This window comes from Stylophora pistillata, chromosome 3 (assembly GCF_964205215.1).
Source record: "Stylophora pistillata chromosome 3, jaStyPist1.2, whole genome shotgun sequence".
NCBI classification, from domain to species: Eukaryota; Metazoa; Cnidaria; class Anthozoa; order Scleractinia; family Pocilloporidae; genus Stylophora; species Stylophora pistillata.
In genome coordinates, this window is record NC_142521.1 from 1579360 (window position 1) to 1604926 (window position 25567).

The following is a 25567-nucleotide window of genomic DNA, read 5'->3' on the forward strand; positions in this document are numbered from 1 at the left end:
AATGTGAGCTGTCACTGAAAATTCTCCCTTCACCCACGCCTTTTCCTAAGGCCAGAGCTTCTTGCTCAGTTTGAAGGCTTTCCAACAATCGTCAATAAAGCGAATCAATTTTCGCCATTCAAATCGTAAAGATACTCCTTTCTATAAACTGAAATTGAGTCGAGGTATGCTATTCTAATGAATCTCTTTTAAGAATACTTAGGCTACAAAAGAGAGCTGCTAGGGTTTTATTAGATGCTGAACCACGTAGTTCATCAGTTATGCTATTCAATCGTTTAAAGTGGATACCATTTTATAACTCTACTAAGATAGCTAAATGTTCAATACTATTTAAAAGGATTAATTATTGTGTACCTAATTATCTTAATGATAGCTTAAGATTATTAAGTTCAGTACATTCACGCAACACTAGATTTTGTAAATACAACTTTTTATTACCTAAGTTTAAAAGGGCTAGAGAAGGAGGGAAAACTTTTCTAGTTTCTGCCATAAAATTATGGAATCAGTTAAAGCCTGAATTAAAAAAGTCTAATACACTTAAGGCCTTTAAAGACAACGTATTTAAATATTATTATGATGACAAATCATGCTTAGCTCATTTTAATCGGTAAATTTTATTGATAGTAGTTTTATATATTCTTACTTGTTTATATTATCTTGTATTATATATTTTATCAATTAAATATTATTTGTAATTAGCTAAATTTCTATTTATATTTGTAATCTTAATATATTAGTGATTCTATTGTATTTGCATTTATATATTTATTGTAATTAAGAGGACCACAAGTTTATTAGTGTTTGTGCACTATCACGTGCTATCCTCAATAAATAAAGTCTTATTATTACTATAAATAAACAACCGCTACTACCTACACAAAAGGGTCGTCACTCGCTTTTGCAACCTAAGCCTAAACACCTGGCCCCCACCTGCGTAAATCTCGGTGGAAAAACATTGGTTTTAACTTTGGAGTAAAAAAATGAACTCAGAGAGCATGACTTTAAACTTATACTTCTGATTTAGAATACTTTGAAAAGTTTCGTCCCTATAACACACACCTTTTACGGCGATTTTGCGGAAAACAAATTTATGCAAAAAAAAAATGATCCATTGAAATATTCGAATTAAATTATTTCGTTTAATGAAGTTATGTTATTCTAAAAAAATTAAACCTTTAGCCGCTAAATAGCCTCTTAAGATAGATATTTTGAATATTCAAATTCAGCTTGATCGTAAGTTGTATGAAAAACTGCCATTATTTCATATCAGATGTATCTCGTTTCAGTATAAATGCAAGGAACAATATTTGTCGATAATAGATTCTTTCTTGAGTTCTAAAACCTCTTTTAGTCTTTTTGGGGACATTTGACGAATCGATCTTTAGTTTTTAAAATACTTTGGCCAAGATACCCGTCTTTGAATTTCCTGATTAAATATAGAAGTCACTATGTATTCATGGCACTTTCACATTTTTTTATTTTACGACCTAAAAAATTCATAACTCGTTTTAATACTTGGGTTAATATACTCCGCAGGTTGAAAATTATTTTAATCTAATTAGCGTCGTCGGGTAACTGGAGAAAGTGCAAAACGGAAATTTATGCAGATCGAGCTGGTTGAACGGGGTGAAAAATCAAACAATTTCGAGTTGCGCAAAAGCGCATCATGCAACCATTTTCTAGTTTGATTTGAGAGATGATGTGTCTGGCAATTTTTTTTTTCGTTTTCGTCTGACGACACGACATTTCTATTTTTATGTTTTGCGACTCAGTAATGTGATGAGCGTGTTGAAATATATAAACTGTACAAAAGCTTGAGCGCAACCTAAAAAATATGAGTCAATTCTACTCGACTGCGCCCGTTACTTTCCGTGCGTGTTCGTGACGCGATGAACGAAGACAAATTTACTCGACAAATGTGGAGGCTTACATCAGTTTCTTTTCTCAGAGTTGTCCGTGTTAGTTTGTGCTCAATTTCAATTTCTTTTGGACATCTTTGGAAAATGTGTCAGCTAAGTTTTTCACAGCTAGCGTTTAACACTTTCTACTGAGTCTGCTGACAAAGAGAATTTGTTGAACAATCAATAGCTTCTATAGTTTGTGATCATTTTCTTTATTCTCGTGACCTTAATGTGTGATTCAGTGGTGATATTGTAAGGAGAAATTAGATCCTAGTCACTCCTAGGGGTTAAAGGATTAAGTTTTTACATCTGAGACCCGTTTTTCGAAGGTTCCGCCGGTAGCCAGTTAGCTGTTCTGTTTTTTTTGTTTTGTTTTTTTTTTCATTATTCAAGATGAGGGTTTCGAAAATTTTGAAATATTAAATAAACTATCAGCTAAAGGAACAAGATGAAATGGTTAGAACACCGAAACATGCTTATCTATTCATTAAATGGGGTAAGTTTCTAAAGAAACTGTGGTGCTGCATTGGTGGGGGTTACAAAGTAATTTGGTTTTAACAACTACCGGTAAGCTGATAATGTAAATTGGCCACCGTAAAGAGCTTTTTAAGAGCTCAACTAAAGTAGTACAACTGAAGCAATATCTTCATAGGTTCCAGCATCCTGGGGAACATAATTGTGCATCCATCAGGGCTTTGTCCCAGCTCCAAATTAAGGTGTGTGAAATGTGGCTCTGTCTGATGCACAGATGAGGTCAAACAGACCCATGACTGTTACTGATATCTCCACAGCAGGTCCATTGACTGCAGCAATCAGAGGCTTAGAGGTCCATGAGGTGTTCCACAACATTCTTTTCATTATTAAAGGGGGGCATTACGAAAAAACGTTTTAACTAAATTTGTAGCAGCCAAATGAAAAAGAAAGGTTTATAATCAAATAGTTTCATCAAATTTCTATTGAATGAATTCAGGGAGACTCTTGGGAGAATTGATGACTTTTTTGAAACAAAAAAATTTTCATTGCACTGAAGTCGGAAGAAACTGTCCAAAGACCCTAGAAATACCTCCACACTGGATTGACTTGTTACCCCCCCCCCCCCCGCATCCCCTTCCCCTCCCAAGTCAATGGAGTCAAGTAGAAGCGAATTAAAGATGATCAAGTTTTATTTAAATTCACCCTTCACAGAAATCATCATGAGTAGATGCCTCTCTAGAAACAAGCAGGTTCTCATTAGCCCTTGTGGCACAACAGAAACTTTGCAGGCTTGAGACTCAAACCAGCAGGTGACTGCCAGAGTTCCACCAGCTACTTGAGAACATGTTGCTGGTTACATTGGTCAAAATTACCTTTTGACCCTTAGTGAGCTTTTCACAGTCACCTACTTTAGCAGAGTCTGATGCCCTCTTTAAAACATTTTAAAACCCTGTCTATTGTGGAAAATTAGAAAGATGAAACATATTTTTAGCATTACATTTACTTAAAATGTAATACACTTTAAAATGCAATGTAAATTGATAGAAAGACACAATTCATGGCTTTATCAATACTCAACATATTAATAACATTTATGTTCAGCCTTCAGTTGCCATAATTGAACAAGTTTCATTATTACTCCAAGACCTCAGTTTCCCACTCAACTGTGGTGACATCAAAAGTAAGCAAGAAGACAATCAGTCCAACTTCTTCCATGTTCTTTCCAATTTTCAAGTGAGGTTCCCCATAATGCCCCTGAAAGCTCAGAGTAAGACTTATGGGCATTGGATTCTCCTTGGACAGAACTACTCTCCTGGGGAACTTGACTTCAAAGGGCTCCCTCATCACTTTTTTATCTATCCTAAGAGAAGGAATCTCAAATTTCACTTGTTTCAAAAATGAGTAGGGTTTTTTTGTGGCTGGATCCAGTCCTTGAATCACCAGTGAGTCATTCCTGACATCCACTTGGAAGCATCGTTTAAGCTGAAACTGTGGCACTTCAAGGCCTAATTCTTTCAAAAGTTTGAGTAAAACAACATCAATTGTAGAGTGAACTTCCAAAGCACATCTTTTGTTGAAAGGTGTCTTCTGAAGGTTCACAATGACCACTTTAGCTCCTCTTTTGATCATGTCCCCTGGTATGTCAGCAGCTGGGTAAACCCTAAGGCTTGACCCCAAAACTATGCATAGATCTGAAAGTTTTGCATTTTCAAATGCACTGTCTAGTTCATCCTCTGGTAGGTCTTCATTAAAGTTTATTATGGAGTCAGCAAGAGGCCCGTGGCAATTGGGGTCATCACAGGTACGGCCTGTCAAGTGGTCATGTACAGTTTTGGCTGTACGGGTTCTAAAGTCACGCATGAACTTTGACCCACACTTTAGACAGTGTTCCATATTTGTATTACCATGCAGCTCAGCAAGGCACCTGGGATTGAGGCCTGATCGCCTGTGCAGGCCATCAGTATTTTGGCTCACCACAAACTTCACTAGGCCTTCCCTCACAAGCTTAACTATTGCCATATGTGATGGTGATGGCACAGCCTTCAATACACTTTGTACTTTTTTTTGCTGTGAGGGTAACTTGATGCCATGAGCCTTGCGCTCCCACACCCCTGGGCCAGTGGTGAGGACTGTGTTCACACCACTCCTAAAATCAGGAATACCAGTACTTGTGCTAATACCAGCGCCTGTAAAAACAATACAGTATCTACTTTCACGGATCCACTGAGCCAGAACCTGGATCTTTTCTGACAGCAAATCTTCTTCATCAAAATACTCCTTCTTCTCAAACTCACTTGAAATTGCATTTGATCTTGGTTTTGGTTTGGAAGCAGCAGGACCATGAGATGGTTTTGAGCCTGAAGCCTTCCCTTGTCTTGGTTTGGGAGCTTTTGAACCAGCTTTGCTAGGCGAGGTTGTTGGGGCATTCTTGTAGTCTTTTTGAAGAGCAGCTTGGGTTTTCTGAGCTTTGGCAAACATTGCTTCCATGGACGATCCAGACGCCTTCAAATTTGATTTTTTGGGTGTGAAATTTACTGCCATGTTGACAGAGCTGATGATAAAAAGTTTAACTGAATAAAAAATCACCAACAGAAAAAAAAAATAAAGAGCTGACTTTTACCATGATTTTCAGTTGTGTGTGCTGCCAGAAGTTTAACAACTAAGTTTTAAAGTTAAAATTTTGTTGTTGTCTCACACAACTGGTTCTGTTTCCAGCGGTAATGTACCATTTGACTTCTTTTGGTGCATGGTCTTTGAAGTTTCACCATTGGTGAACCAGGGATCTCGAGATTTGGGTAATGGGGAAGATTGCCGGTGATAACACCCCTATTTAACCACCAAAACAATTTCAACAAACTTTTCGTCCATCTCACCCAACTAATAATCACAGTGCATAGGGTTCAAGTGATTGCTAGCTACTACTTTCTTTGTAACAGTTTAGGCAACTTCTATGGAAAAGTACAATTTCATACTCTGTCTGACAAAACAGGTTTAAAGTTAATTGATAAATTTTAACATTGAACTCAGTCTCTGTGCACAATATCTAACTACTCACATTAAATAAATATAATTGAGTAATATATTGATTGCCTCTCGCCAATACCTCCCCACCTCTGTCCCCTTTGCCCTAAGACACCGGACAAGTCTTCGCGCCAATTTCGTGTTATCTGCGAAGCTCCCGGCCAGCGGTGGAATTTCATCTGTTTCTCATTTAGAAAAAAATATACGAATGAAAAATTGGAAAAAAAAATACTTGAAATATTGAAATATATATATTTCCGTATAGAACCGGACTTAACCGAAATTGAGAAAAAGGAAGAAAGCGAAAAGCATGACAAAATTCAACGCCCAGTAGCTAGTTTTTACAAATTACACTACACAGCGAATATTTAATTACGGTTTCGATTAAACTTAGATATTTGTGTCACAGTATTGTTTATATTCTCTAATATAAACGTTGATTTACCACGATCTAACATTCGAGACCGGGTATGAAGGCAGATCTGCCAACACTACTAAATAGTCGCTTACAGGATCTGTGCATACTTATGTATAAAGCAAGGCATAAACTGTGCCCTGCATATATAAGTAACATCTTTAAAAAACCAAATAGTAATTACAATCTGCGGCAAGCAGATTTCTCTATACCTAGGTATGAGACAGTCACCTATGGCAAGCACTCTATTAGATATTTAGGGCCTAAGCTATGGACAAAACTACCCAAGAGTATCAGGGACGTCACAACCCTAACGTCGTTTAAAAGCAAGATACGCCAACTCAATATAAGTGAACTTTTAGATGATGGCTGCGCAGGCTGTAGCCTTTGTTCATTTTGACTTCTGTGTGTTTTTACTATAAATCTCTTAATAAGTTAACTATAGATATTTTATCTACTACTGTATTTAGTTTGTATATTCTCCCCTAATTGGTGTCCCCAAATTAGTAGGGGATTTGTTCCCTGGCTAGACGGTTTTTTTTCGACACTCTAATAAAGTTTCTACTACTTCTACTACTACTACTACTACTATTCGAAGCCACCAGATTTTTCCGCGGCAAAATTAAACCCTTCGATCCTGGCAAATATCACCCGAAAAATGTTTCAGCTGTAATTTCTTGAGAAAGCCTTCATGTGTGCTTGGGATCTACATGAAAGTAAGTTAGTCCTGCATTATAAAAGTTGTAACGATGGAGACCAGAAACCAACAAAAATAAATCTGAAGTTTCGTGGGCTATCCCACACACATTGGAATTAGGAGTTACTGATCTCGAAATTTGTTCGATTTTTAAGATATAAATGATGTAAATAAAATCATAACCTACTTAATGATGATCTCGTCCTTCTTTGAAAAGGGTTCCGCAGGTTCAAGTTGTGTTTCTATGCTACGACTTTAAATAGTGCTGATATAAATAAATTAGCAAGGAGTTTCACAGCTTATCCAATCTAAGCCGGAAGGAGAAGACTGGGTACTAGCCTCTTTCAACAGTGAAAAACAGTAAGAGAAAACAATTAGGGGAAAAGGTCAATAAGTGTTAATCTACATCACATTATAGTAATCAAACAAGATTTTTGGGTTAACGTTTTCTCTACCAAATTGGAAAAAAGGAAACAAAACAGAAGAAAACAAATGTAGGTCAAAAACAATTGACGAAAACAATTGCTAAAATTGAGTTTTTAATGACTTCTTAAGCTTTCAAACAATCTTTTGGTTTTTTGATTTCTGGAAAATCTCATCCTTTGGAACCCATGGCAAGATAGATGGGCGAGGATAGCTGTGCCTCTCTCTTCCAGTTTTTCATTACTTTGCACAGTAAGTTGTGCTACATACGAAGCGCTAAATAAGTTCATACATTGCTAGGTTTTGACTGACAGTCATGTATGTTCCTATGGGCCACGTGCACCCACGTTAGCTGATTTTATGAGGGTTGCTTTCCGAGAGTTTGAATTGAGTAGTAAAAGACAACCTTTCACTGAAGATAAGAATAATTTGCAAACCTGAGATTGTGTTAAAGTCACTGGAGGGACAATCGGTCTGTCTGTGGTGGAGGGAGGGTAAAGTATTAATGGGGGATGTGTTACACTTGGCTATTATAAAATATAAAATACGCTTTTGCCCCAATTCCCATTGCTGATAATCACGGCCAAAGGCAAATGTCTAAAATACCAAGATTTTTAATACAAATATGGCAATATGCTCACTAACATCTATTGTTTTTATTACAATAAAAAAGTTATCAGAGCTTTAAAAGCTGTCAGGGAGCTTTAGGACTTGTAACCTGATACACTTACAACAATATAGTTTAGTTCTGTAGACATAGTATTGTCCTTGGGACCAACAATGATTGTAGCTGTTATCACTGAGCAAGCCTCTTCTTCAAGAGGAAAAAAAAAGATGAATGCTCTTACCTAACATGGTAATAAAGCTTTTTTACACAGAATAATTATTCATAAAAGAATCTGCAGACTTTCCAACACCCTTGCATGTTATTCAATAACATATCACATCCATTAATAAATGTTCTCTTAAATAGTCATGAAATTCTACAGGTTAGCAGAACAAAAATCTTAAAACATAAGTAGAAGTACAATGAATCAAGTCTATCAGTGTTTTCATGCGTTTTCATTCTTTTTTCAGCGACCACTCCCCTTTATTTAAATCATACTCTGCATGAAAGAAGGCCTTTCCAAAGCTACTAATAGAATTGGTAAAGGACAAGCTTGGTTCACCATAGTGACCCTGGAAACCCAACTCTATCTCTGCAATCAATGGAGTAGCTTGTGAGATACTTATTAAGCTTCCCCTGAAACACATTTCCAGAGGCTCCTTAGAGAGAATTTTTTCATCAATAACTTTCTTTGTACCTTCAACCTCCTGTGACATATGCACAGATACCTGTTTTAAGAAAGAATATGGAGTGTTGCTTTGAAGGTCAAGGCCTTCAATCAACATTTTATCCTGACTTGTCTCAACTGCAAAGCGACGCTGAACTCTGAAGGGTGGAATCTCCAAGCCAAGCCTCTCCATAAGCCCTCTCATTACTGTATCTATCTGACTGTGTATGTGAAGCGAACTCAGTGAACTGAGTGGGGTCTTCTGCAAATTGCAGATCACCAGTTTCTGTTTGCTGCGGATGACAGTGGCTGGAATGTCTGCAGCTGGATAAACCTGAAGACTGGATCCAAGTGCAATCATCAAGTCTGACTTTTCAGCTTCTTGGTATGACTTCATCAGGTCATCATCGGGCAGACTCTCGCCAAAGTTTATAATGGAGTCCACTAAAGGTCCACAGCACTTGATGTTATCACAGGACCTTCCAGTCAAGTGGTCATGAACTCTTGTTGCAGTTCTTGTGTCAAAATCTCTCAAATATTTAGCACCACAGGTAGTGCACTTTTCTAAGTTGGTATTTCCATGAAGTTCAGCAAGCTCCTCACTGGGAATACCACTGCGCAAGTGGAGACCATCAACATTTTGGCTGACAGTGAACTTTACCAACCCTTCCTTGTGGAGTTTCACGATGGCCATGTGGGAAGGCGAGGGTATTGCCTTTAACATGGGAGTAACTTTACCTGGCTGGCGAGTGACGCCTTTAGCTTGTAACTCCCATAAACCAGGGCCTGTCTTCAGCACAGTGTTCATGCCACTTCGAAAATCTGGGATACCTGTGCTTGTGCTGATTCCTGCACCAGTGAACATAACACAGTGTTTACTCTCCTTGACCCATTTTGCAAGAAGATCAATCTTTTGCTCCAGCTCTTCTGAGGAGTCAAAGAACTCTTTCTTGTCATCCTCATTCTTAATGTTATGATGGCCACTACCACTTGGGCTTGGTTTTTCTGTGGGTTTAAAGATATCTATAGTTAAGGCATTTACCAGTTGACCAATTCACTGAAAAAAAAGATGCAATTTTTCAAGAACACATGGGATAAGGAAATCGGTGTCACTGTTACTTTGATTATAGACCTGGGCCCAGTTGTTCGAAGACCGATCAGCACTAACCCAGGGTTAAATTTTAATCCAAGTTTTTATATTTCTCTGTTCAAAAGCCATTTTAAGATAATTTTCCCAATTCTTCTTAGAGCATTCAATCACCAAATTGTAAACAAATGAAATTAAAGTGATTTGATTTTAAAGCTTTCAGATCTGCAATTACGGTAACCCTGGGTTATCTTAACTCACCTTTGAAAAACCTGGCCCTGGTGTGTACTTTTCAGGTAAAATAGCCAGGAGAATGTGTTGATTAAATTCAAAAGCACAACTTCAATCCAATGATTTAGTCTCTTCTCAATTAGTTGTGTCCAAATTATGTATTGATTTCATAGGGAAATGTTGCATGATTAACAAGTTCTTATTCAGTTGCCAGCTGAAAGAAAAATTTGAAATGGATGCAGGAATGATATCCAAGCAAGAATGCCACTCACAGTGTCATGGGTGGAACATAAGTATATTCAACACAGAAAGGAAGGTCACTAATTAACAGGGCTATAATCAATATCACTTTTATGTTAAGAGAATTTCAGTACGCTCCCCATAAGCACTACCCATTGACCTTCTCTGCCCTACATCTAAACTGCTTCTGAGGAAGTTAGTAATCTACGCATAATGAATCAAGGTAACTCCCAAGTGTAACTATATTTTTCTCTTGTTGTGATGGTAGTTCCAGGAATTGAGGTAACAGGTTGGCTTCTGTTCACTCCCACACCTAAATATCACTTCTCTAAACCAGCTACCACCCATTTTACACAATTGTAGCTTGGAGAATTTGGTTTCAAACCAAACAATATCCCCTCTTTTATATGTTTTCCTTTATCCTTATCACCTTTTTAATTGAAAATTTATTTGATATTGTGAGGAAAAATTCCTCTAATTAGTCACTCTTGGACTGAAATAGTATCTTAAGTAAGCACCTCTGCCCTTGGAGTCTTACTTATGAACCTTACCAAGGAGGTCTTGAAAATCACACAGAAACAACTTTGCAAAGAGTAGTGAGAGAAATGTAAGAATTTTAACATTCACTCAAAAAATTTTTAAAATAGTCCTCATTTTACATGTACATACCCTTGCATACAATGATTCCTTGAAATGCTCTATTTTGGTTTAAAGTTTACAAGATTTAGACAGGAGATTCTTCTTGAGTAGCATTTATTTCGGGATATCTCATAATGTTTATCACGAATGAAAAAAACAAACCAATTGATGAGCATTTGTGTGCATAAAAAAAGACTGACCAACAAGGCAAACCTGCCATGGCTGATAATAGGGGCTTACTTAGATCCTGATAAAAATTTATTTACTTTCAGTCTCAGCTGCAGAACCTGGACTTGGTTTGTCTTTATGTTGTTCTTTTGGCGTAATCTTGATACTATCAAAAAGAGCTGTTACCATTTTCTCTAAGTCTCTAGCTTTTCTTTCTTCAGCTTCCTTCAGTTTACGCTCTGTAGTTGGGAACACACCATCCCTAACAACCTTTTCACAAACAAGCTTCCAACCTTCCTCTTCTTTCTCCCAAGATACAACAAACTGAAAGTGTGATGGGACATCAGATGGAAAAGACACTGGATATTTTGTTGAGGTTTCTTCACCTACGCAGACCTCAATATTACTTGAATGTCCATGAAGATACATAGATTCAAACTGGGAATGCCTCAGCAGAGTGATCAACAGATCTGATGTACTATCTGCCATGATGGTTGGAATCTGTTGGAAACAAAAGATTTAGATTTTAAATTACTAACTTGAGTAGCTTGAAAATTTTGGGTGAGTTTTGTTTAACTTTGGAGTTGGGGATCCTTTATGCTTTACTGAGAAAATGTTTGCAGCTCAAGACAATTAGAGGTAACTTTTCTAGTCTTGCATTCAAATTTTCTAAGTGAAAATAAATGTTTGATAATTTGTTATGGATGGATACCTTGACAGAAGTGACTCTTGATTCAGATGCTGAGCTTGTCATTTGACTCTAACATTTAATTTTATAGTATAATTATTTTTGGGCTGACTCCAACTTTTGCAGTTCAAGATTTATCATACAGAAACCTGTAAACATCCCAGGGAGAGAGGTGCAACGTTTATGACACCTTCACCTTGCTTACCATACATTACCACATACCTGCAAAATTTCTCTCGAATTTGAAACTTTACTGATTGGAAGTTAACCTTTCTGCTCAAGCTCATAAGACTTCTCACTGTCTACCACACATTTCTTACAATTTTAACATTGAGAATTAAGTGGTAACTGAGCAGTCCTGCCAGACTGATATTTTTCTTTCCTCCTATCACCACTCTGCCCAAAAATGTATCGTTATGTTTTGGAGAAGTTCCTATTTGGTCACCCCTGGAAGAGAAGTGGTTCTAAAAAAACAAGACTTGTTCACCGGATTTAAAAGTATTCCTAACCTGACCACCTTCAAGTAAATTTAGCACTATTTTCTTGCAGTTCAGAAGTTCCAGTACACCAGATATCAGCGTGCATTTAACGTCTAGCACCAAGTTGTCACATTTCTCGATGAGTAACTTGGCAGCTTTTTCTTGTAAACTTGCATGGCAATCTGTGCAGTTCTTTACGATCAACAAGGCATCTTTTGCGTCTGACTTGAGCTCAAATTCTTGGCCTCGTCTGTCACTGATTATATGTGTAGGCCTCTGAGCTAACTTGAACATCGATTGCAGATTAGAAAAAGCCATGCTCTGCTACCTTATTTTCGCTTCTGCCGTCTTCTTTAAAGCTCGATGAATGTGTCAGAGTTATAAACACAGCAGAGTTCTCCAATATAAATCAAATAGAGTGCTAATTCTGCAGAGTTATTTTCGTAGCTGACGGCCTTGTCTTCTATTGGATAATCTTTTCCTCCATGGGAAGGGGAAATGAAATAAGTAACTTTTTAGCTCCAGACGTCATCCATGGTTGTGTCTCGAAGGCTCGGTCACTCAATTTCTTGTTAACGAGGCGCGGCTGCCTTGTTGGCCGCTGGTTGCAGCTGGGCATAATGGAGGTAGAGGAGAATTCTTCGGAAACTCCGTATGTAGCCTTATTGTAAACTTATTTTTACGAATACTAGGTTTGTGTTTTGTGTAACTGTTGCTAGCCATTAAGATGTGCCATCGTTTCGATTTATGCTTACATGGAACCCTAGTTGTGTCACTGGAATCGCGCAGCCCAAAGATTGTGTGGTATGAAACAGAAAGAATATCTTTTATTTTCAAAATGTGCAACGTAGAAATCCGTCACAAGCCTGAGTTATTTTAAAAATGTATAGGTTTTCCAACAATATCACAGATGGAGGATATGATGGCAATCATTAAAAAAACATCCATTGTTATCTTGGCTGGATAATTACCCATGTAAACAGCAAGGGAGTGAGGGATTTTATGGGCAAAGTGTGACAAACTATTAACCATTATTTGGTAACTCCAAATAATTAAGACACTGCAATTATTATGCATCAATTTTTTTTTTCATCTCTTGGCTTTGAACCGTGTTCAGTGAGACATACAAGTAACTTTGGGGAATAACTAAAAAAGTTTTAGAGATAGATATTTAAAAATGCAATAAGGTATTGAGAATACACAAAGTTATTTTCTTGATCTAACACCAAAATCTTGTAACTAATTTACAAGAAAATGTGTAGCAGCTAGAGGCACGAACTACCAATCAGATCCTGGCAGTTAAAGGGTTAAAGACAGTTAAAACAAATTCTCTGCAAGACTTTTCTCTTGCTCTGAGAAGTAATGTGAATGTATATCTTCAGAATGGTGGTAGAAAATAAAGGTGACTGGTCAGGCAGATGGAGTCATGTTCAGCGACTGTTGTTAAGGAGTGGGCCTTTGGCTCATCAAGACTTTGAACCTGGACCACAGGTATACCAGCTCAGTGGACCACTTTGACAATGTAATACTGTACCCCCTACTTTTTGTTCCACAAGCACGCATTGGATATGAGATGATGGATAGCCAATGAGGCGTATAGCGCGGAGTTTGCTATAATCATCTCATATCCAACAAGCGTGAGTGGAATAATTGTTTTATTAAAAACACTAAATTGAATTATTCAATTTTATTCAATTTTTTTGCTCCCTTTTAATTTTCAGCTGATGCATACGCTTACCATATTTGTAGATTATGGTTTATTGGCTCATATACCATAATAGCTAAGCCAGTGAAAAGTCTTGCGTTATCCAATGATCTAGTTTTTAATAATACCTATTATTTTTTTTTATATAATGATTAATGAGATCAAATTCAGTTTGAGGGGAGGGAAAGGGAAGAAGGGGATGAAACTAACAAATTAAAGAGAGAAGGAAGAAGGACAGAAAAAAGGTGGAGGTTCTTTTCCCCTTATTTCCCCACAAGCACGTGATTGAAGTTTCTTCTTCAGAATCATGGCAATCTGAGTTAAATTGAATTTATAAGGTACTCTGCAGATGCTTTTAAACCCTTCATGATACATTGGTATTAGAAGTGTTTTTGTGTCTTCATGAAAGGAAAGAAAAATTGTCAAACTCAGTGCAACAGTTAGCAGCATTTCTTGCACTATTTTTTGAAAGGATATTTGGGCAAGATTCTATTCATTTAAAAACAGAAACATGGGCAGCAGTTAGATGGACGCACTTGCCACAATTAGAAGGATATTTTATACTTTAAAGGTTGTATATGATGTGCATCATTTCCATCGTGCATTGAATAGACCATGTTTTTGTACTGCGAATAGAGTGAGAATAAATGAAAGATATTAAAAAATTAAGTCTGTCTCACCTTTTCTTTCCTAGGTTCTTGAATTTATGCTTGATACTGCTAAAATTCTGGTTATTGGAGCAGGAGGATTAGGCTGTGAATTACTGAAAGATCTAGTGAGTATTGACTTTACAAAGAAGGGCATGTCTTGTTGCTTTTTTATATTTCTTGGATTACCAACTTTTTTGAGTCAAAGGCCTCAAATAATTTTTTGTAGAGGACTGGCCCTGGTTGTTCAAGGATTGGACAATGCTATCCTTTAGATAAATCTCTCTCCAGTGGATAGCGTAGTACATTTTGCTATCACTCATCAGCTGGATAGCCATTTATCCATTGGATAGCATTATCCTCTTTTTATACAACTGCACCCTGGAGTGATAATTTTCATACTATGCTATTTTGTTATTTGGGTGAGTGCTTATTTAGTTTCTTATATTTAACAATTGTTCGCCAAAGGCGAGGTGAATATTGTCGAATAATCCCCGAGACAAAGTTGAGGGGATTATTCGACAATATTTACTGAATGTGAGGCGAATAATTGTTTTAGTATAATTTCAGAGCTGAACAACAGAGAAATTTCTAAAATCATAACATTTTAGTAACATTTATTAACTTTTTATTTTAACATGTTATAGAAACCACGTGGAGCGGTTTATGTAGTGTCATATAAGAAACCGCTCTACCAATCAGATTGCTGGAAACTCTTTGCTCAGCTCCGAAATTATACTAAAAATGCTTATTATTTAATTATTGCATAACCTTTTAAACCTCCCCTCCTCTCTGTGAGTGATTAACTTGTAATGTCTCCATGCCATTCCAATATGTTATCTTGCAAACAGATTATGAGACAACAAGCTTATCAGCTAGAGGATGTTTTGTTGATCTAAAACTTAATTCCTCTGTTTAATTATCAAGCAACAGCATAGCAGCCAGTGGGGAGAAGTAATTATTGGATCTGGGGACTTCAAGGTTAAAACAAGTTTGAAGTAATGGTTGACGTCTTTTCTTGGCAGGCGTTGTGTGGATTTAGGAACATAGATGTTATTGATATGGACACAATAGATGTTTCAAACCTAAATAGACAGTTTTTGTTCAGGTAACCTTTTTTAATGGAGTATTATTAGTTTTCTTTGGGAGTTTCTAAACTTTCTACAAAAATTAAATGCAGCTGTTTTGAATTCTTTTTTCAAATCCTTACCTAGGTGACTTATGTTCTGAAATTTATGTTTTGCATAAATCCTAATTGTACACTGATCATTTTCATGCCTCATTTTACCTCAAAATGCTATAGTTCAATTCAAAGAAGGGGTGATTGAATGAATATTATCATGTTTTACTCATGCAGCTGTACATACAATTGCTCTCTTTTGCAAACCACTGATGGTGAAGTTTACTCCATTTGAGTAAACTTTACCTGGTGGCTAAGCTGAGGAAACAAAGAACTCTGATTGGTCAATGTGGATCAAATATGCCCTCATCAGATAAACATTTTTAGTGCATGTTGTTTCTTGTAAGGGCACAATGTTTCTGACACGTGATGTTCTGTCTTTTCTTTATTTAAGACCAAAAGATATAGGAAAACCCAAAGCTATTGTAGCTGCAGAGTTTATCAACAGTAGAGTGGCAGGCTGCAATGTTACTCCGTATCCTTTGAATTCATAACTTGCTACTTGTTTCTTGCCGTAACTTGTTTCTGTTGTCACTTTATTTGAACTTTTACACTTCAACTACAAGGGAATCAGTACAGGTCAATAATTCTTAAATAGAACAGACGTACTTCTCAATTAAGTGCATTCCTTCTGCTTTGCGCCCCTTCTTTCTGTCCAAATTTGAAATAGGTTCCTTTGGGCTTACTCAAGGAAATATGGGATTGAGGCAGTTACTGGCAGTGCTAACTCTTATAATCAAGAGAAATGTTTTACAAAGTGAAAAAAGTATATGGGAATCATTAAATATTAGCTGAAACCATGGTGTAGAGGACAACTCTAACTATTTTGAGCATGTTAAGAAAGTTTTTGGTGGCCTTCAGATACAATAAACTTCTCAGTCTAGGAAATTTCTGAAAATCTTTTACCTTTGACTCAGATTTCTCGACAGGCATAATGCACTGTAGGTAAAAATAAGCTCTGTCTTTAATTTCTTCTTTGACAAGTTTTTTTACAGACATTTTAAAAAGATTCAAGACCATGATGCAGATTTTTATAGAGGTTAGTTGAATCAACAGGATTTATAGAAAACTGAAAATTGCAAAATGAAACATTGAGTGTTAAGTGCTGGTCAGATGTAAAGAATGTTAAATATTATTTGATTTATTCATATTAAGTAATTTATTGTAACAGTCATTCATATCTGAAGGATTTGTGTACTTGTGTCTTGTTTGCACTACTGTAGATCATTTATTCATCCATTCTTAATGGCAGGATTTCACCTCATAGTCTGTGGATTAGATTCCATTGTGGCAAGGAGATGGATAAATGGAATGGTGGTAAGAGTTAGCTTGAAGTTGAAGTTGAAGTTCATTTATTTGTTTAAGCAGGTTGATTAATTGGCAGCTGTAATAGCTGATGTGGACCTGCTGTCCTAACCCACCCATCCCACCCCAGGCGAGGACATCCATCACACAGTAATCTCGTGTGTGAGAAATTAACGTCTCCTGCCCCAACCCTGCAGGAGACGGGACCTCCATTTATTCGTCCCTATCCGAGAAGACTAGAATATCTAACCATTTCTTGATGCTATAGAAAGGTAGCAAATTCCTCTCAATTATTTTAAGACCTTGAGTGTTGGTCTGGCCGGGGCTTGAACCCTCGACCTCCCGCACTACAGTCCAGCGCTCTATCCCTTGAGCTAACCGGGAGCCGGAACTTCATTTCCACTGTTATTTTCAATAATTGTATTTGATATTAGAATCAATTTACCCCAAGTTTGAAACTCTATTTTACTTCCCCAGCACTCATAAGATGATTATAAATTTTACAGTTCTAGCCTTAAGAATCACAGTAAAGTTTTTGAAAGGAATCCAAACTCTGGTTTGGTTGCAGCTTAGTCTGTTAGAGTATGAAGATGATGGCACACTGGATCAGACTAGTATTATTCCCATGGTAGATGGTGGAACAGAAGGCAAGACTCAAGAAAATTTGAACTCTCTGTGAATTTCCTCTTAATGCTTAAATTAAGTTAAATTTATAATAATTGTGCACAGTTGTCCTCTTAATGTGCCCATATTTAGTTTACCACTGATCATCTTGAGATAGACTGGTAGAATGTGGTGTGAACTGCTGGGATTCCATCATTGACAAGGAAATCTGGAAAAGGTCATTGTTATGTTATTTCCTTGGGATGACAATTGCTTTTGTCATGATGTCCCAGATACATGTAATATCTCCCTGGCATGTTGTATGTAATTGGGCCAAAGTAGGAATTCTCTGAAGGGAAAAGCCTCAGATGATACTGCGTTGCTAAAGGTCCACACCAGGATTTTAAGAGATGTTGAGCATGAAATGGGAAACTGATTACACACCAGTTTATATATTTTTAATATGTTTTTTCCTTTTCTTATAATGGTGATAAATTGTACAGGTTTTAAAGGTAATGCACGAGTTATTATACCAGGTTTAACGGCATGTGTGGAGTGCACACTTGATCTCTATCCACCACAAGTAAGTTATAGTTTTATTAATTGATTTATATACATCTTTCATAATTGATGGGCCTAATTGTTATTTCTTCTCATCAATGTAGGTTATTCTTCTTGGCCTCAATGACTAGTGCTGTTGATTGAGTAGTTTATTATTGTTTGTCTCATAGGTTAACTTTCCTTTGTGCACTATTGCGCACACTCCTCGTATGCCAGAACACTGTGTGGAATATGCCAAGGTATTAGTTTGGCCACAAGAACATCCCTTTGGAGGTATCACTCTTTCATTTTGAGTTATGAACATTTTCTTTGACTATTGATTCTGGTAGAGGGCTTTGCAGAGGCTATTTTTGCAAGAGTCGTATGTCACTGATTAAGTAAATGGCATTTGCTTTTGTTAGAGGGTGTGTCCGTTGATGGAGATGACCCCACCCATGTTCAGTGGATTTATGACAAAGCTAAAGAAAGGGCAGATAGTTTTAACATCCAGGGAGTGACATACAGACTAACACAAGGTGAGCACTTAGAGGAACTACCTGTTGATTACCTGTAACATATGGTCAAAGAAACCACTCCTTGGTATTTAGGCATGGTCTGTTGCTTCCTTTAGTAAGTCAGTTTTAAAATATTGTTTCTCAGGTTTCTGTACAAAGTCAATTGGGCACAAACAAAAATTTAATAACAAGAAGTTAAGTTGCTGCACAACACTGATTATTCTTATTAAATCTTTTGCAATTCCATTTTTCTCTGCCTGATATTCAAGACAAAGGCTTTGACATCTGGCTTTTCACTTCCTCTAGGTGTAGTAAAGCATATTATTCCTGCTGTAGCATCCACCAATGCTGTCATTGCAGGTAAATTGACTCAAAGTGGTTCACTTCTAAGTGAGCTTGAATTACAGATTCCATAGGGTGGAACCACTCTCAAAAATCTGTACTACCATGAAAGGTTATATGACTTCTTTTCAAGGACCTGCCATGGGATATGGGATAGAGATTGAAGACTGGGACATATATTAATATAAAGTTTTTTAACTAATTCTATGGAAAAATTCATTACCAGCTGAGAGAATTCTGCATTAAATTGCATGTGTAAATTGATAAGTTTGCGGATATTGGTTTTCAAACTTGCATTTGCATAACTGCTGATCACTGTCAACATGATTTCCAATTTGATATCTCTTGCATGCAGGCTTGTCTTGAGTTATGATAGTTCTATTAAAGGAGAATCTGTTATTCAACTAAACCTATGTAGGGCATTTGTGACCAGTGTAGAATGGTGTTGCAAAATGAACTTTAAAATGGTTTAGTTTAGGCTATCTTGGCTTCTAAGGTCCTACTAAATAGTTCACTGGGTTCTTTCCTCTATTTCATTTTGATTTGTTCCAGCTGCTTGTGCTCTTGAGGTGTTCAAGCTGGTATCCAGGTATGGTTTATTTGTTTATTTTTGTATCATGATAGTTTACTTGGTGACCGGAAAAACTTTGCTATAATTAATTATCAATGATAGCTAATAATTTTAAGCCAATAAACAGAGGTGGCACAGGAGAAGGGTGTACTTTGTAAATTACAAAATTGCTTAATATATGAAATTCCCATACCCTAACTGCGGAGTATTATGATTTTTATTTGCTTGTGATGCTAGCTGAAGTCCTGTATATGCCCTCCTTTCTCTGCCTCTGCCAATCACTGCCTATTAAAGGTTAGTACACCAAGACAAAGCACATCTTTTCCTTAGCTCCTATAGTCTCAGCTTTGCAATAGGTCAATATTACCTGTCACTTCAGCAGAGCAGTAGAGAATGTTTCCTGGTGCAAAACCACTCTCCTTATTGCTTCAGGAACTCAGTGTCTCAGCTCAGTTAGCTCACAGGTAATCCCTTTTCAATTCCATGTTTATTTTTTCCATTAACCAGTTGCTGTAACCCACTGAACAACTACATGGTGTTTAATGATACTGATGGACTGTACACATACACTTTTGAGGCTGAGAAAAAGGTAACATTGGCTACTGGATGTCTTCAATTGTAAATGAATCACACACTCAGGTTGATTTCTCTATTCTATTCTTGGCCCCTAGAAACTATAATTCCCAAGAATGACTGTTGTTAGAATTGACCTTTAGATGGTGGAAAAGGGAGATAGGGGACTTTGGCATAAATGTAGGAGGGTGAAAAGGGGGCAGAGGGGTCACTGTCCTCCCCCCTTAAGTTTGGTGCAGAAATTATAGAAAACACAACAGAAACTTTGCTTGGCAGAATATTCAGCTTTATCATTTATCCACAAATATCAGGACTAGTGATAGAAGGTTGTAGGACTGATGATTGTGGTTTGTTCTTCAAGGATGACTGCCCAGCTTGTAGTCAACGACCTCAAGTATTAACCTTGCCTGAGGATGCCACCCTAAAATCCCTGATTGATATTCTGACAGAGAGCCAGACATAGTAAGTTTGAATAGATTGTGGGGATTAAAGTGAAAGTTGATCTTATTTTAATTGAATTGTTTTTCTCCAACAGTCAGATGAAGGCACCTGGTCTCACAACTGTAATTGATGGAAAAAACAAAACCTTGTACATGCAGGTAATGTTTTAAAGGAATTGGAATTTAAGCTAATCCCAACAGAGAATCAAATACCCCTGAGAGAAGTGTATCCATCAGAAATACAGCTATTACTCCTTAAGAACATTATTCACATCAATCATAATACGGTAAATGTTGTGCTCATTCATAGATTTGTAATGAATCATTATGGCTATCATAAATTGAGTCTTACAATGCTTTCTTGTGATATTTTTATTGTTGTAGACAGTGAAGTCTATTGAGGAGAGGACAAAACAAAATCTACCCAAGAAGTTAAAAGGTATGGAAATTGTGTGAATTAGTACCATACATTAAAAGTAATACTACCTTTTAAGTCTGGTTGTCCTCCGATTTTGTGAAGTTTTGATTTAGGGTCTTGTTCTCAATCTTTATAGATACAGAGAGCTTCTTGATGAGTAACAAGTGTCCTGCATTCTGTTAAGATCAGCAATTTTGAAAATGTCTTGTATGTAAGCAAATTGAAATAAAATGATACATTTTGTCCCTTTCATGAACGTGACTACCTGAAGGAAGGAGGCATTGGGATTTTCAGTTTTTGTGGTTTTGGCTATTATTTTTTTAGGGTGGTATTTTGGTTTTTGTGCTAAGAAACTTAAGTTTTTCGGTTTTGATGTTCATTGTGGTTTGCGGATTTTGGTTTTGATGTTCATTGTGGTTTGCGGATTTTGGTTTTGATCAATTTTTGTTTCAGTTTTTCGATTTTGGATGATTTTTTTCTTCGGTTTTGCAGTTTCTAATAGGTCTCAATACCCCCTCTCCTGAAGGAAATGCACACACATTTGGTTCTTTCCACACTGCTTGAGGCTCAGTAACACAACAAACTACAAATTTACTTTTCTTTTTAGATATTGGCCTGACTGATGGACAGGAAGTGGTAGTAGCAGATTCCACAACTCCCAAACCAATAATTTGTAGAATAGACTTCTCCTCTGGAATGGAATGAAGCTTTTATTTCAAATTATGTTCTTTTAAGGTGTCTCACATTTTTTACAACCGATGATAAAAGAATACATGTAAGCCTGTCCTAATACAAGATTTTTTCTATTTTGTATTCCAATAAAAAAAAGTCAATGCATGTTGTACATGTTATATTAATTTCTTTGTATTGCATAAATCTATGTAATTTGTTTTGTAAATAAAGTTATTTCCTTTGTTACATCAGTCTATAGATTTGACAAGCCAACTTGGAGCTGGTCATTTTTCTTAAAAGCCTGTTAGTAATGATTGAACAACTGTGAAAAGGAACTAACGACCTATTGTTCCTAAAAGATGGAAGTGTAGAAATTACTGGGGATCAGGAGATTGCACAACATATGAACGCATATAATGTATCAGTATTTACACAACAACAAAAGTCTCTTCCGGAATTTGATCATGTTCTCAATGAAAAGTTGTGCAATGTATTATGTAAACCTAGCGAAGTGGAAAAACATCTGAAAAACCTAAACATACACAAGTCCCCAGGTCCTGATAAATTATCGCCTCGTATCCTAAAAGAATGTGCACTGGAACTATCTACGTCACTTTGTAACTTATTTAACATGTTGTTCCATTCCGGCTCACTACCCAACGACTAGAAAATTGCACACGTTATTCCAATTTATAAAAAGGGACCAAAATATAAAAAGGAAAATTATCGCCAGGTCTCGCTAACATCTATCATCAGTAAAACGGCGGAGAAGATTGTGAAATTGAGAGTTGTCTCATTTTGGACGGAACACCAACTACTAAACCCAAGCCAATTTGGATACCTGGAAGGCCGATCGACAGTGTCACAACTTTTAAGCTGTTATAATGACTGGTGCTTAACAAGAAATTCATCTAAAGTGTCTGATGTAATATTTCTGGACCTGTCAAAAGCGTTCGACAGTGTCCCTCATGAGCACCTACTTTTAAAACTCAATAGGTACGGGATAGATGGGCAGCTGCACCTGTGGTTCAAGAACTTCTTAACCAATCAAAAACAAAGAGTTATGGTATGTGGATCGTACTCGGATTGGTCACCAGTTACATCTGGTGTCCCTCAAGGCTCAGTACTGGGACCAGTTATGTTCCTTATTTATGTGAACAAAATACCTGGCATCATCACGTCTACTGCCAAATTATTTGCCGACGATACCAAAATCTACCGACAGATAAATAATATCGATGATTCTATTGCTTTACAGATAGATCTGACCACCCTCGACCTATGGGCGGATCGTTGGCAGATGAAATTTAATTCTACCAAATGTGAAGTCATGAGAATTACACTTAACAAAGACAAAAAGTCCACACGGTACAATATATCGAGTACAGTGTTGAGGAATGTATCTAATTACAAAGATCTTGGAGTTATTATGACTAGTGATCTGAAATGGTCAAAACATGTTGAACAAATAGTTTACAAAGCAAATAAGGTTCTTGGCTTACTTAAATGCACAGTAGGCGGTAAAAACAAAGATATTTTTTCAAACTTGTACAAAACCTTGGTTCGTCCAATCTTGGAATACGCCTTCCCGGTGTGGTCACCACACCTCATCAAAGACATCGATGAAATTGAGAAGATACAAAGAAGAGCCTCGCGAATTGCTTTAGGCCAAAGAAGACAAGAGATGGCGTATACGGAGAGGTGTAAAATTCTTAAATGGAACTCTTTAGTACAAAGGAGAGATTTCCTTTCCTTAGTGGAATGTTATAAAACTGTATTCAATCTAAATGGATTGAATTTCACCGACTATTTTGAACTTTGTAAAAACACTAAGTCGAGATCTAACCACCCATATAAACTACAACTCAAACTCGCAAAACTGAACTGCTACAAAAATTCTTTCTTTGTCAGAATTATCAAACCCTGGAATAATCTTCCTGTTAATTTATTTAATTTTTGTGACAGCCCTAATGTTCATGAGTTTAAATCAAAATTGAAGAAACATATGAATATTTAATGAATTGCCATTTTATAATTGATATTTAGCTGTTTCTTATTTGACTTTTTTATATTTTTATTAACTAGTTCTGTAAGATTTTTTACATAAATAGGAGACCCTTGATATAGGGCCAACCTCTGGGTTTCCTTTTTCTTAATAACTATGTATTTGCATGTTGTTCTGAAATAAAGTATTGTATGTATGTGAATATATGAATATCATATATTTGAACTGTTGCACGATGTATTTAGGCAAATCTTCATAGGAAAAACAAACTGAGACAAAAGTAATTTAACTTGTAGTAGTTAAAGTGACATGAGTGATTTCTGCCTCAGACCATAATCTCATTGGCATGCCCCAGAAATGGACTCCACTAGATACATAAACATATGATCCTGACTTATGTTGGTACAATCCTGCAAAGTATGGTTCCCTGACCAAGTGCCACAGATGTATTGGAAATAACTGCCCTCCATGTGTATGGCCAGCAAGGACAACATCTACACTGTAATCATCCAAGGCAAGCTTAGCTACTTTAGGTCTGTGAGCAAGTAGAATTGTAGGAATGTTTTTGTCAACTCCTTTCAGTGCTTTGGTTAAATCACTACCGTGATCTCCAGATCTAATTTGAAGAGAAAATTATTTTATGCCTTAAGTTTATATTAGAATTCAGCTAAATTTCATTTCTAAAGTACCCATAGCAATTTGCAATTATAATGACAATTACAAAATTAAACAGTAAAAATGTATTATAATTAGATAACACACCTCAGAAATCCACCTTCTACATCATCTACACCAGCGAGGAAAATTTTTGCATGGGGCTTGTCCGGATGTGTTAACATAACATGAGAATTGTGCAGAGGTGTCACACCAAGATATTCCAGCTCTTTTAGCCAACCATCAACATCACCAGTGTAATACTCGTGGTTTCCTAACAAATGAAAAGCACATCATATTGATAGTCTCCACACTCACTTATCATGTACCTTTCTCTAGTATGTAACAAGGGGACTGTTGTGTATGTTCAACCTGGAATCAAGATCAAAAAAAGGACTTTGAATTGAAAGGTCCTGTTTTACGCCCTAGCTTGGTCAAAGTGTCTGCTATTAGGAATATCACTAGACTCTTGCTGTACCTTTCACATTTCAAGAGTGTGAATGAATACTAACAAACTACCAGGAAAACTTGACAAATTGCCAGGAAGGTACCTATGATGAACCTGAGTTTCCCATCTTGGAGAGGTAGTAATTTTGTACTCCTGGTCATTTTATTTTGGGATAAGCACCAGCAGTAGCAGAGTAATTGACTTGGAAGACTGGAACTAAAGGACCACTTAAAAAAGCAAACTGCAGTGTATTTTCTCTATACCTGTCACAAAATAAACACCATATCTTGCTTTTAACTTAAGCAGTGGTTTTACTGCCTGTCGAATCTGATACACAGTTGAATCAACCAGATCTCCTGTTAAGGCAATAACATCTGGGTTTAATTGATTTGCTGCTCGAACTGTTTTTTCCAGCATGGCCTTCCCTATAGTGGGCCCAACGTGCAGATCAGGAAGGTGAACAATTGTGAATCCGTTTAATTCAGGAGGAAGATTCTTAACGGGTAGTTTGATGTTCTTCACGAGCGGTTCTTTGAGGCCATTATGTAGTGCTACCATCGCCAATATACATGAAATAATGATGATTCCGATGACGTGAAATCTTGCATAGCGTGACTTTGTTGTAAGTGAACCGGAACGCGTGTTTACAGCTCCAAACAGCCACGTCACGAAATCAGAAAGAAAAGTCGCCGTTGTCAACAGTACAAATAATCCTAAACATATGTAAGACAACAAAGAAATCCAATGCGGCTCAACTCCAGAAAATATAGTCCCCAGCATAATACTTCCTTGGGCTAAGATGAGAACCACGATCAAAAGAAGGAAAATAATTCTGTTTAGAACGGAAGGAGAATTGAAAAGTGGAGAACATAAACGTAACCATAAATATCTTGATGTGAAAAACAAGAGCGATTGTGTTGCCAGCAAGCTTTGAATCAGGATAAGTTTATACTTAGTTTTCTCCTTTATGTCCAAGAAGTAGGTTCCAATGATTGAAACTACATTTATGCTCACGACTGCGCCCACAAGGACAAGAACTTTGTCAAATTTGGAACTCTTTCCTGACGCCATATTGGAACAAGTTCAGTCCCAAGCTCCCAGGCGCGCCAAAACTCCACATGGTCGCATTACTACAACTTCCGCATCAACTACGTTGATAATCCCTTATAAACCCCCAGGAGCGACTGTAGGTCTTTATAGATTATGCTGGTA

At 36.9% G+C, this 25567-nt stretch overlaps 4 protein-coding genes across 12 annotated transcripts; 1 reads left to right on the top strand and 3 right to left on the bottom strand.

The window, feature by feature from the left end:
• Positions 1-409: 409 nt before the first annotated feature.
• On the bottom strand, positions 410-6821 carry LOC111329535 (NAD-dependent protein deacetylase Sirt6). Of its 5 annotated transcripts, none has more exons than XM_088755189.1 (3): positions 6696-6821; positions 5479-6517; positions 410-4926 (listed from the first exon to the last, which is right to left on the bottom strand). In XM_088755189.1, the coding sequence occupies exon 3, from the start codon at positions 4914-4916 to the stop codon at positions 3510-3512; it is 1407 nt and encodes a 468-aa protein (XP_088611315.1). In that variant the 5' UTR covers positions 4917-4926; positions 5479-6517; positions 6696-6821; the 3' UTR covers positions 410-3509. The 5 variants fall into 5 exon arrangements, with proteins under 5 accessions (XP_088611315.1, XP_088611314.1, XP_088611316.1 ...); XM_088755188.1 differs by having other exon boundaries at positions 5431-6517; XM_088755190.1 differs by having other exon boundaries at positions 5479-5575; positions 6696-6807.
• A 706-nt stretch (positions 6822-7527) lies between these two features.
• Positions 7528-12055, bottom strand: LOC111329539 (uncharacterized). The gene is made up of 3 exons (XM_022934269.2): positions 11768-12055; positions 10669-11071; positions 7528-9210 (listed from the first exon to the last, which is right to left on the bottom strand). Exons 1-3 carry the CDS (start codon positions 12053-12055, stop codon positions 7994-7996), a joined length of 1908 nt encoding a protein of 635 aa, XP_022790004.2. The 3' UTR covers positions 7528-7993.
• A 167-nt stretch (positions 12056-12222) lies between these two features.
• On the top strand, positions 12223-21494 carry LOC111329540 (NEDD8-activating enzyme E1 catalytic subunit). Of its 4 annotated transcripts, XM_022934271.2 has the most exons (19): positions 12336-12389; positions 12505-12541; positions 13120-13228; positions 14137-14217; positions 15115-15197; positions 15664-15744; positions 16265-16308; positions 16522-16586; positions 17143-17221; positions 17681-17760; positions 17909-18011; positions 18140-18253; positions 18539-18592; positions 19127-19163; positions 19653-19734; positions 20080-20180; positions 20254-20317; positions 20543-20597; positions 21184-21494. In XM_022934271.2, the coding sequence occupies exons 3-19, from the start codon at positions 13121-13123 to the stop codon at positions 21279-21281; spliced, it is 1329 nt and encodes a 442-aa protein (XP_022790006.2). In that variant the 5' UTR covers positions 12336-12389; positions 12505-12541; position 13120; the 3' UTR covers positions 21282-21494. The 4 variants fall into 4 exon arrangements, with proteins under 4 accessions (XP_022790005.2, XP_088611311.1, XP_022790006.2 ...); XM_022934270.2 differs by lacking the exon at positions 12505-12541 and having other exon boundaries at positions 12223-12389; XM_088755185.1 differs by lacking the exon at positions 12505-12541 and having other exon boundaries at positions 12223-12389; positions 21079-21203.
• On the bottom strand, positions 21269-25481 carry LOC111329541 (transmembrane protein with metallophosphoesterase domain). Of its 2 annotated transcripts, XM_088755191.1 has the most exons (4): positions 25308-25481; positions 24619-25187; positions 24016-24181; positions 21269-23869 (listed from the first exon to the last, which is right to left on the bottom strand). In XM_088755191.1, exons 1-4 carry the CDS (start codon positions 25424-25426, stop codon positions 23539-23541), a joined length of 1185 nt encoding a protein of 394 aa, XP_088611317.1. In that variant the 5' UTR covers positions 25427-25481; the 3' UTR covers positions 21269-23538. The 2 variants fall into 2 exon arrangements, with proteins under 2 accessions (XP_088611317.1, XP_022790008.2); XM_022934273.2 differs by having other exon boundaries at positions 24619-25481.
• Between the last annotated feature and the right edge of the window lie 86 nt (positions 25482-25567).

Excerpts from the sequence above, each read along its gene's own strand:
- LOC111329541 (XM_022934273.2), bottom strand. The coding sequence starts at position 25,426 with ATGGCGTCAGGAAAGAGTTCCAAATTTGACAAAGTTCTTGTCCTTGTG. Across the intron at positions 24,182-24,618 it reads TGGTGTTTATTTTGTGACAG|GAAACCACGAGTATTACACT; the intron begins GTATAGAGAAAA and ends TTCATTTGTTAG. Across the intron at positions 23,870-24,015 it reads GTAGAAGGTGGATTTCTGAG|ATCTGGAGATCACGGTAGTG; the intron begins GTGTGTTATCTA and ends TCTTCAAATTAG.
- LOC111329540 (XM_022934270.2), top strand. The coding sequence starts at position 12,223 with ATGGGAAGGGGAAATGAAATAAGTAACTTTTTAGCTCCAGACGTCATC. Across the intron at positions 12,390-13,119 it reads GAGAATTCTTCGGAAACTCC|AATGGTGGTAGAAAATAAAG; the intron begins GTATGTAGCCTT and ends GTATATCTTCAG. Across the intron at positions 19,735-20,079 it reads CTTTTGAGGCTGAGAAAAAG|GATGACTGCCCAGCTTGTAG; the intron begins GTAACATTGGCT and ends TTGTTCTTCAAG.
- LOC111329535 (XM_022934263.2), bottom strand. The coding sequence starts at position 4,916 with ATGGCAGTAAATTTCACACCCAAAAAATCAAATTTGAAGGCGTCTGGA.
- LOC111329539 (XM_022934269.2), bottom strand. The coding sequence starts at position 12,055 with ATGGCTTTTTCTAATCTGCAATCGATGTTCAAGTTAGCTCAGAGGCCT. Across the intron at positions 11,072-11,767 it reads ATTTACTTGAAGGTGGTCAG|ATTCCAACCATCATGGCAGA; the intron begins GTTAGGAATACT and ends TGTTTCCAACAG. Across the intron at positions 9,211-10,668 it reads TTCTGCAGCTGAGACTGAAA|AAAAACCAAGCCCAAGTGGT; the intron begins GTAAATAAATTT and ends TTAAACCCACAG.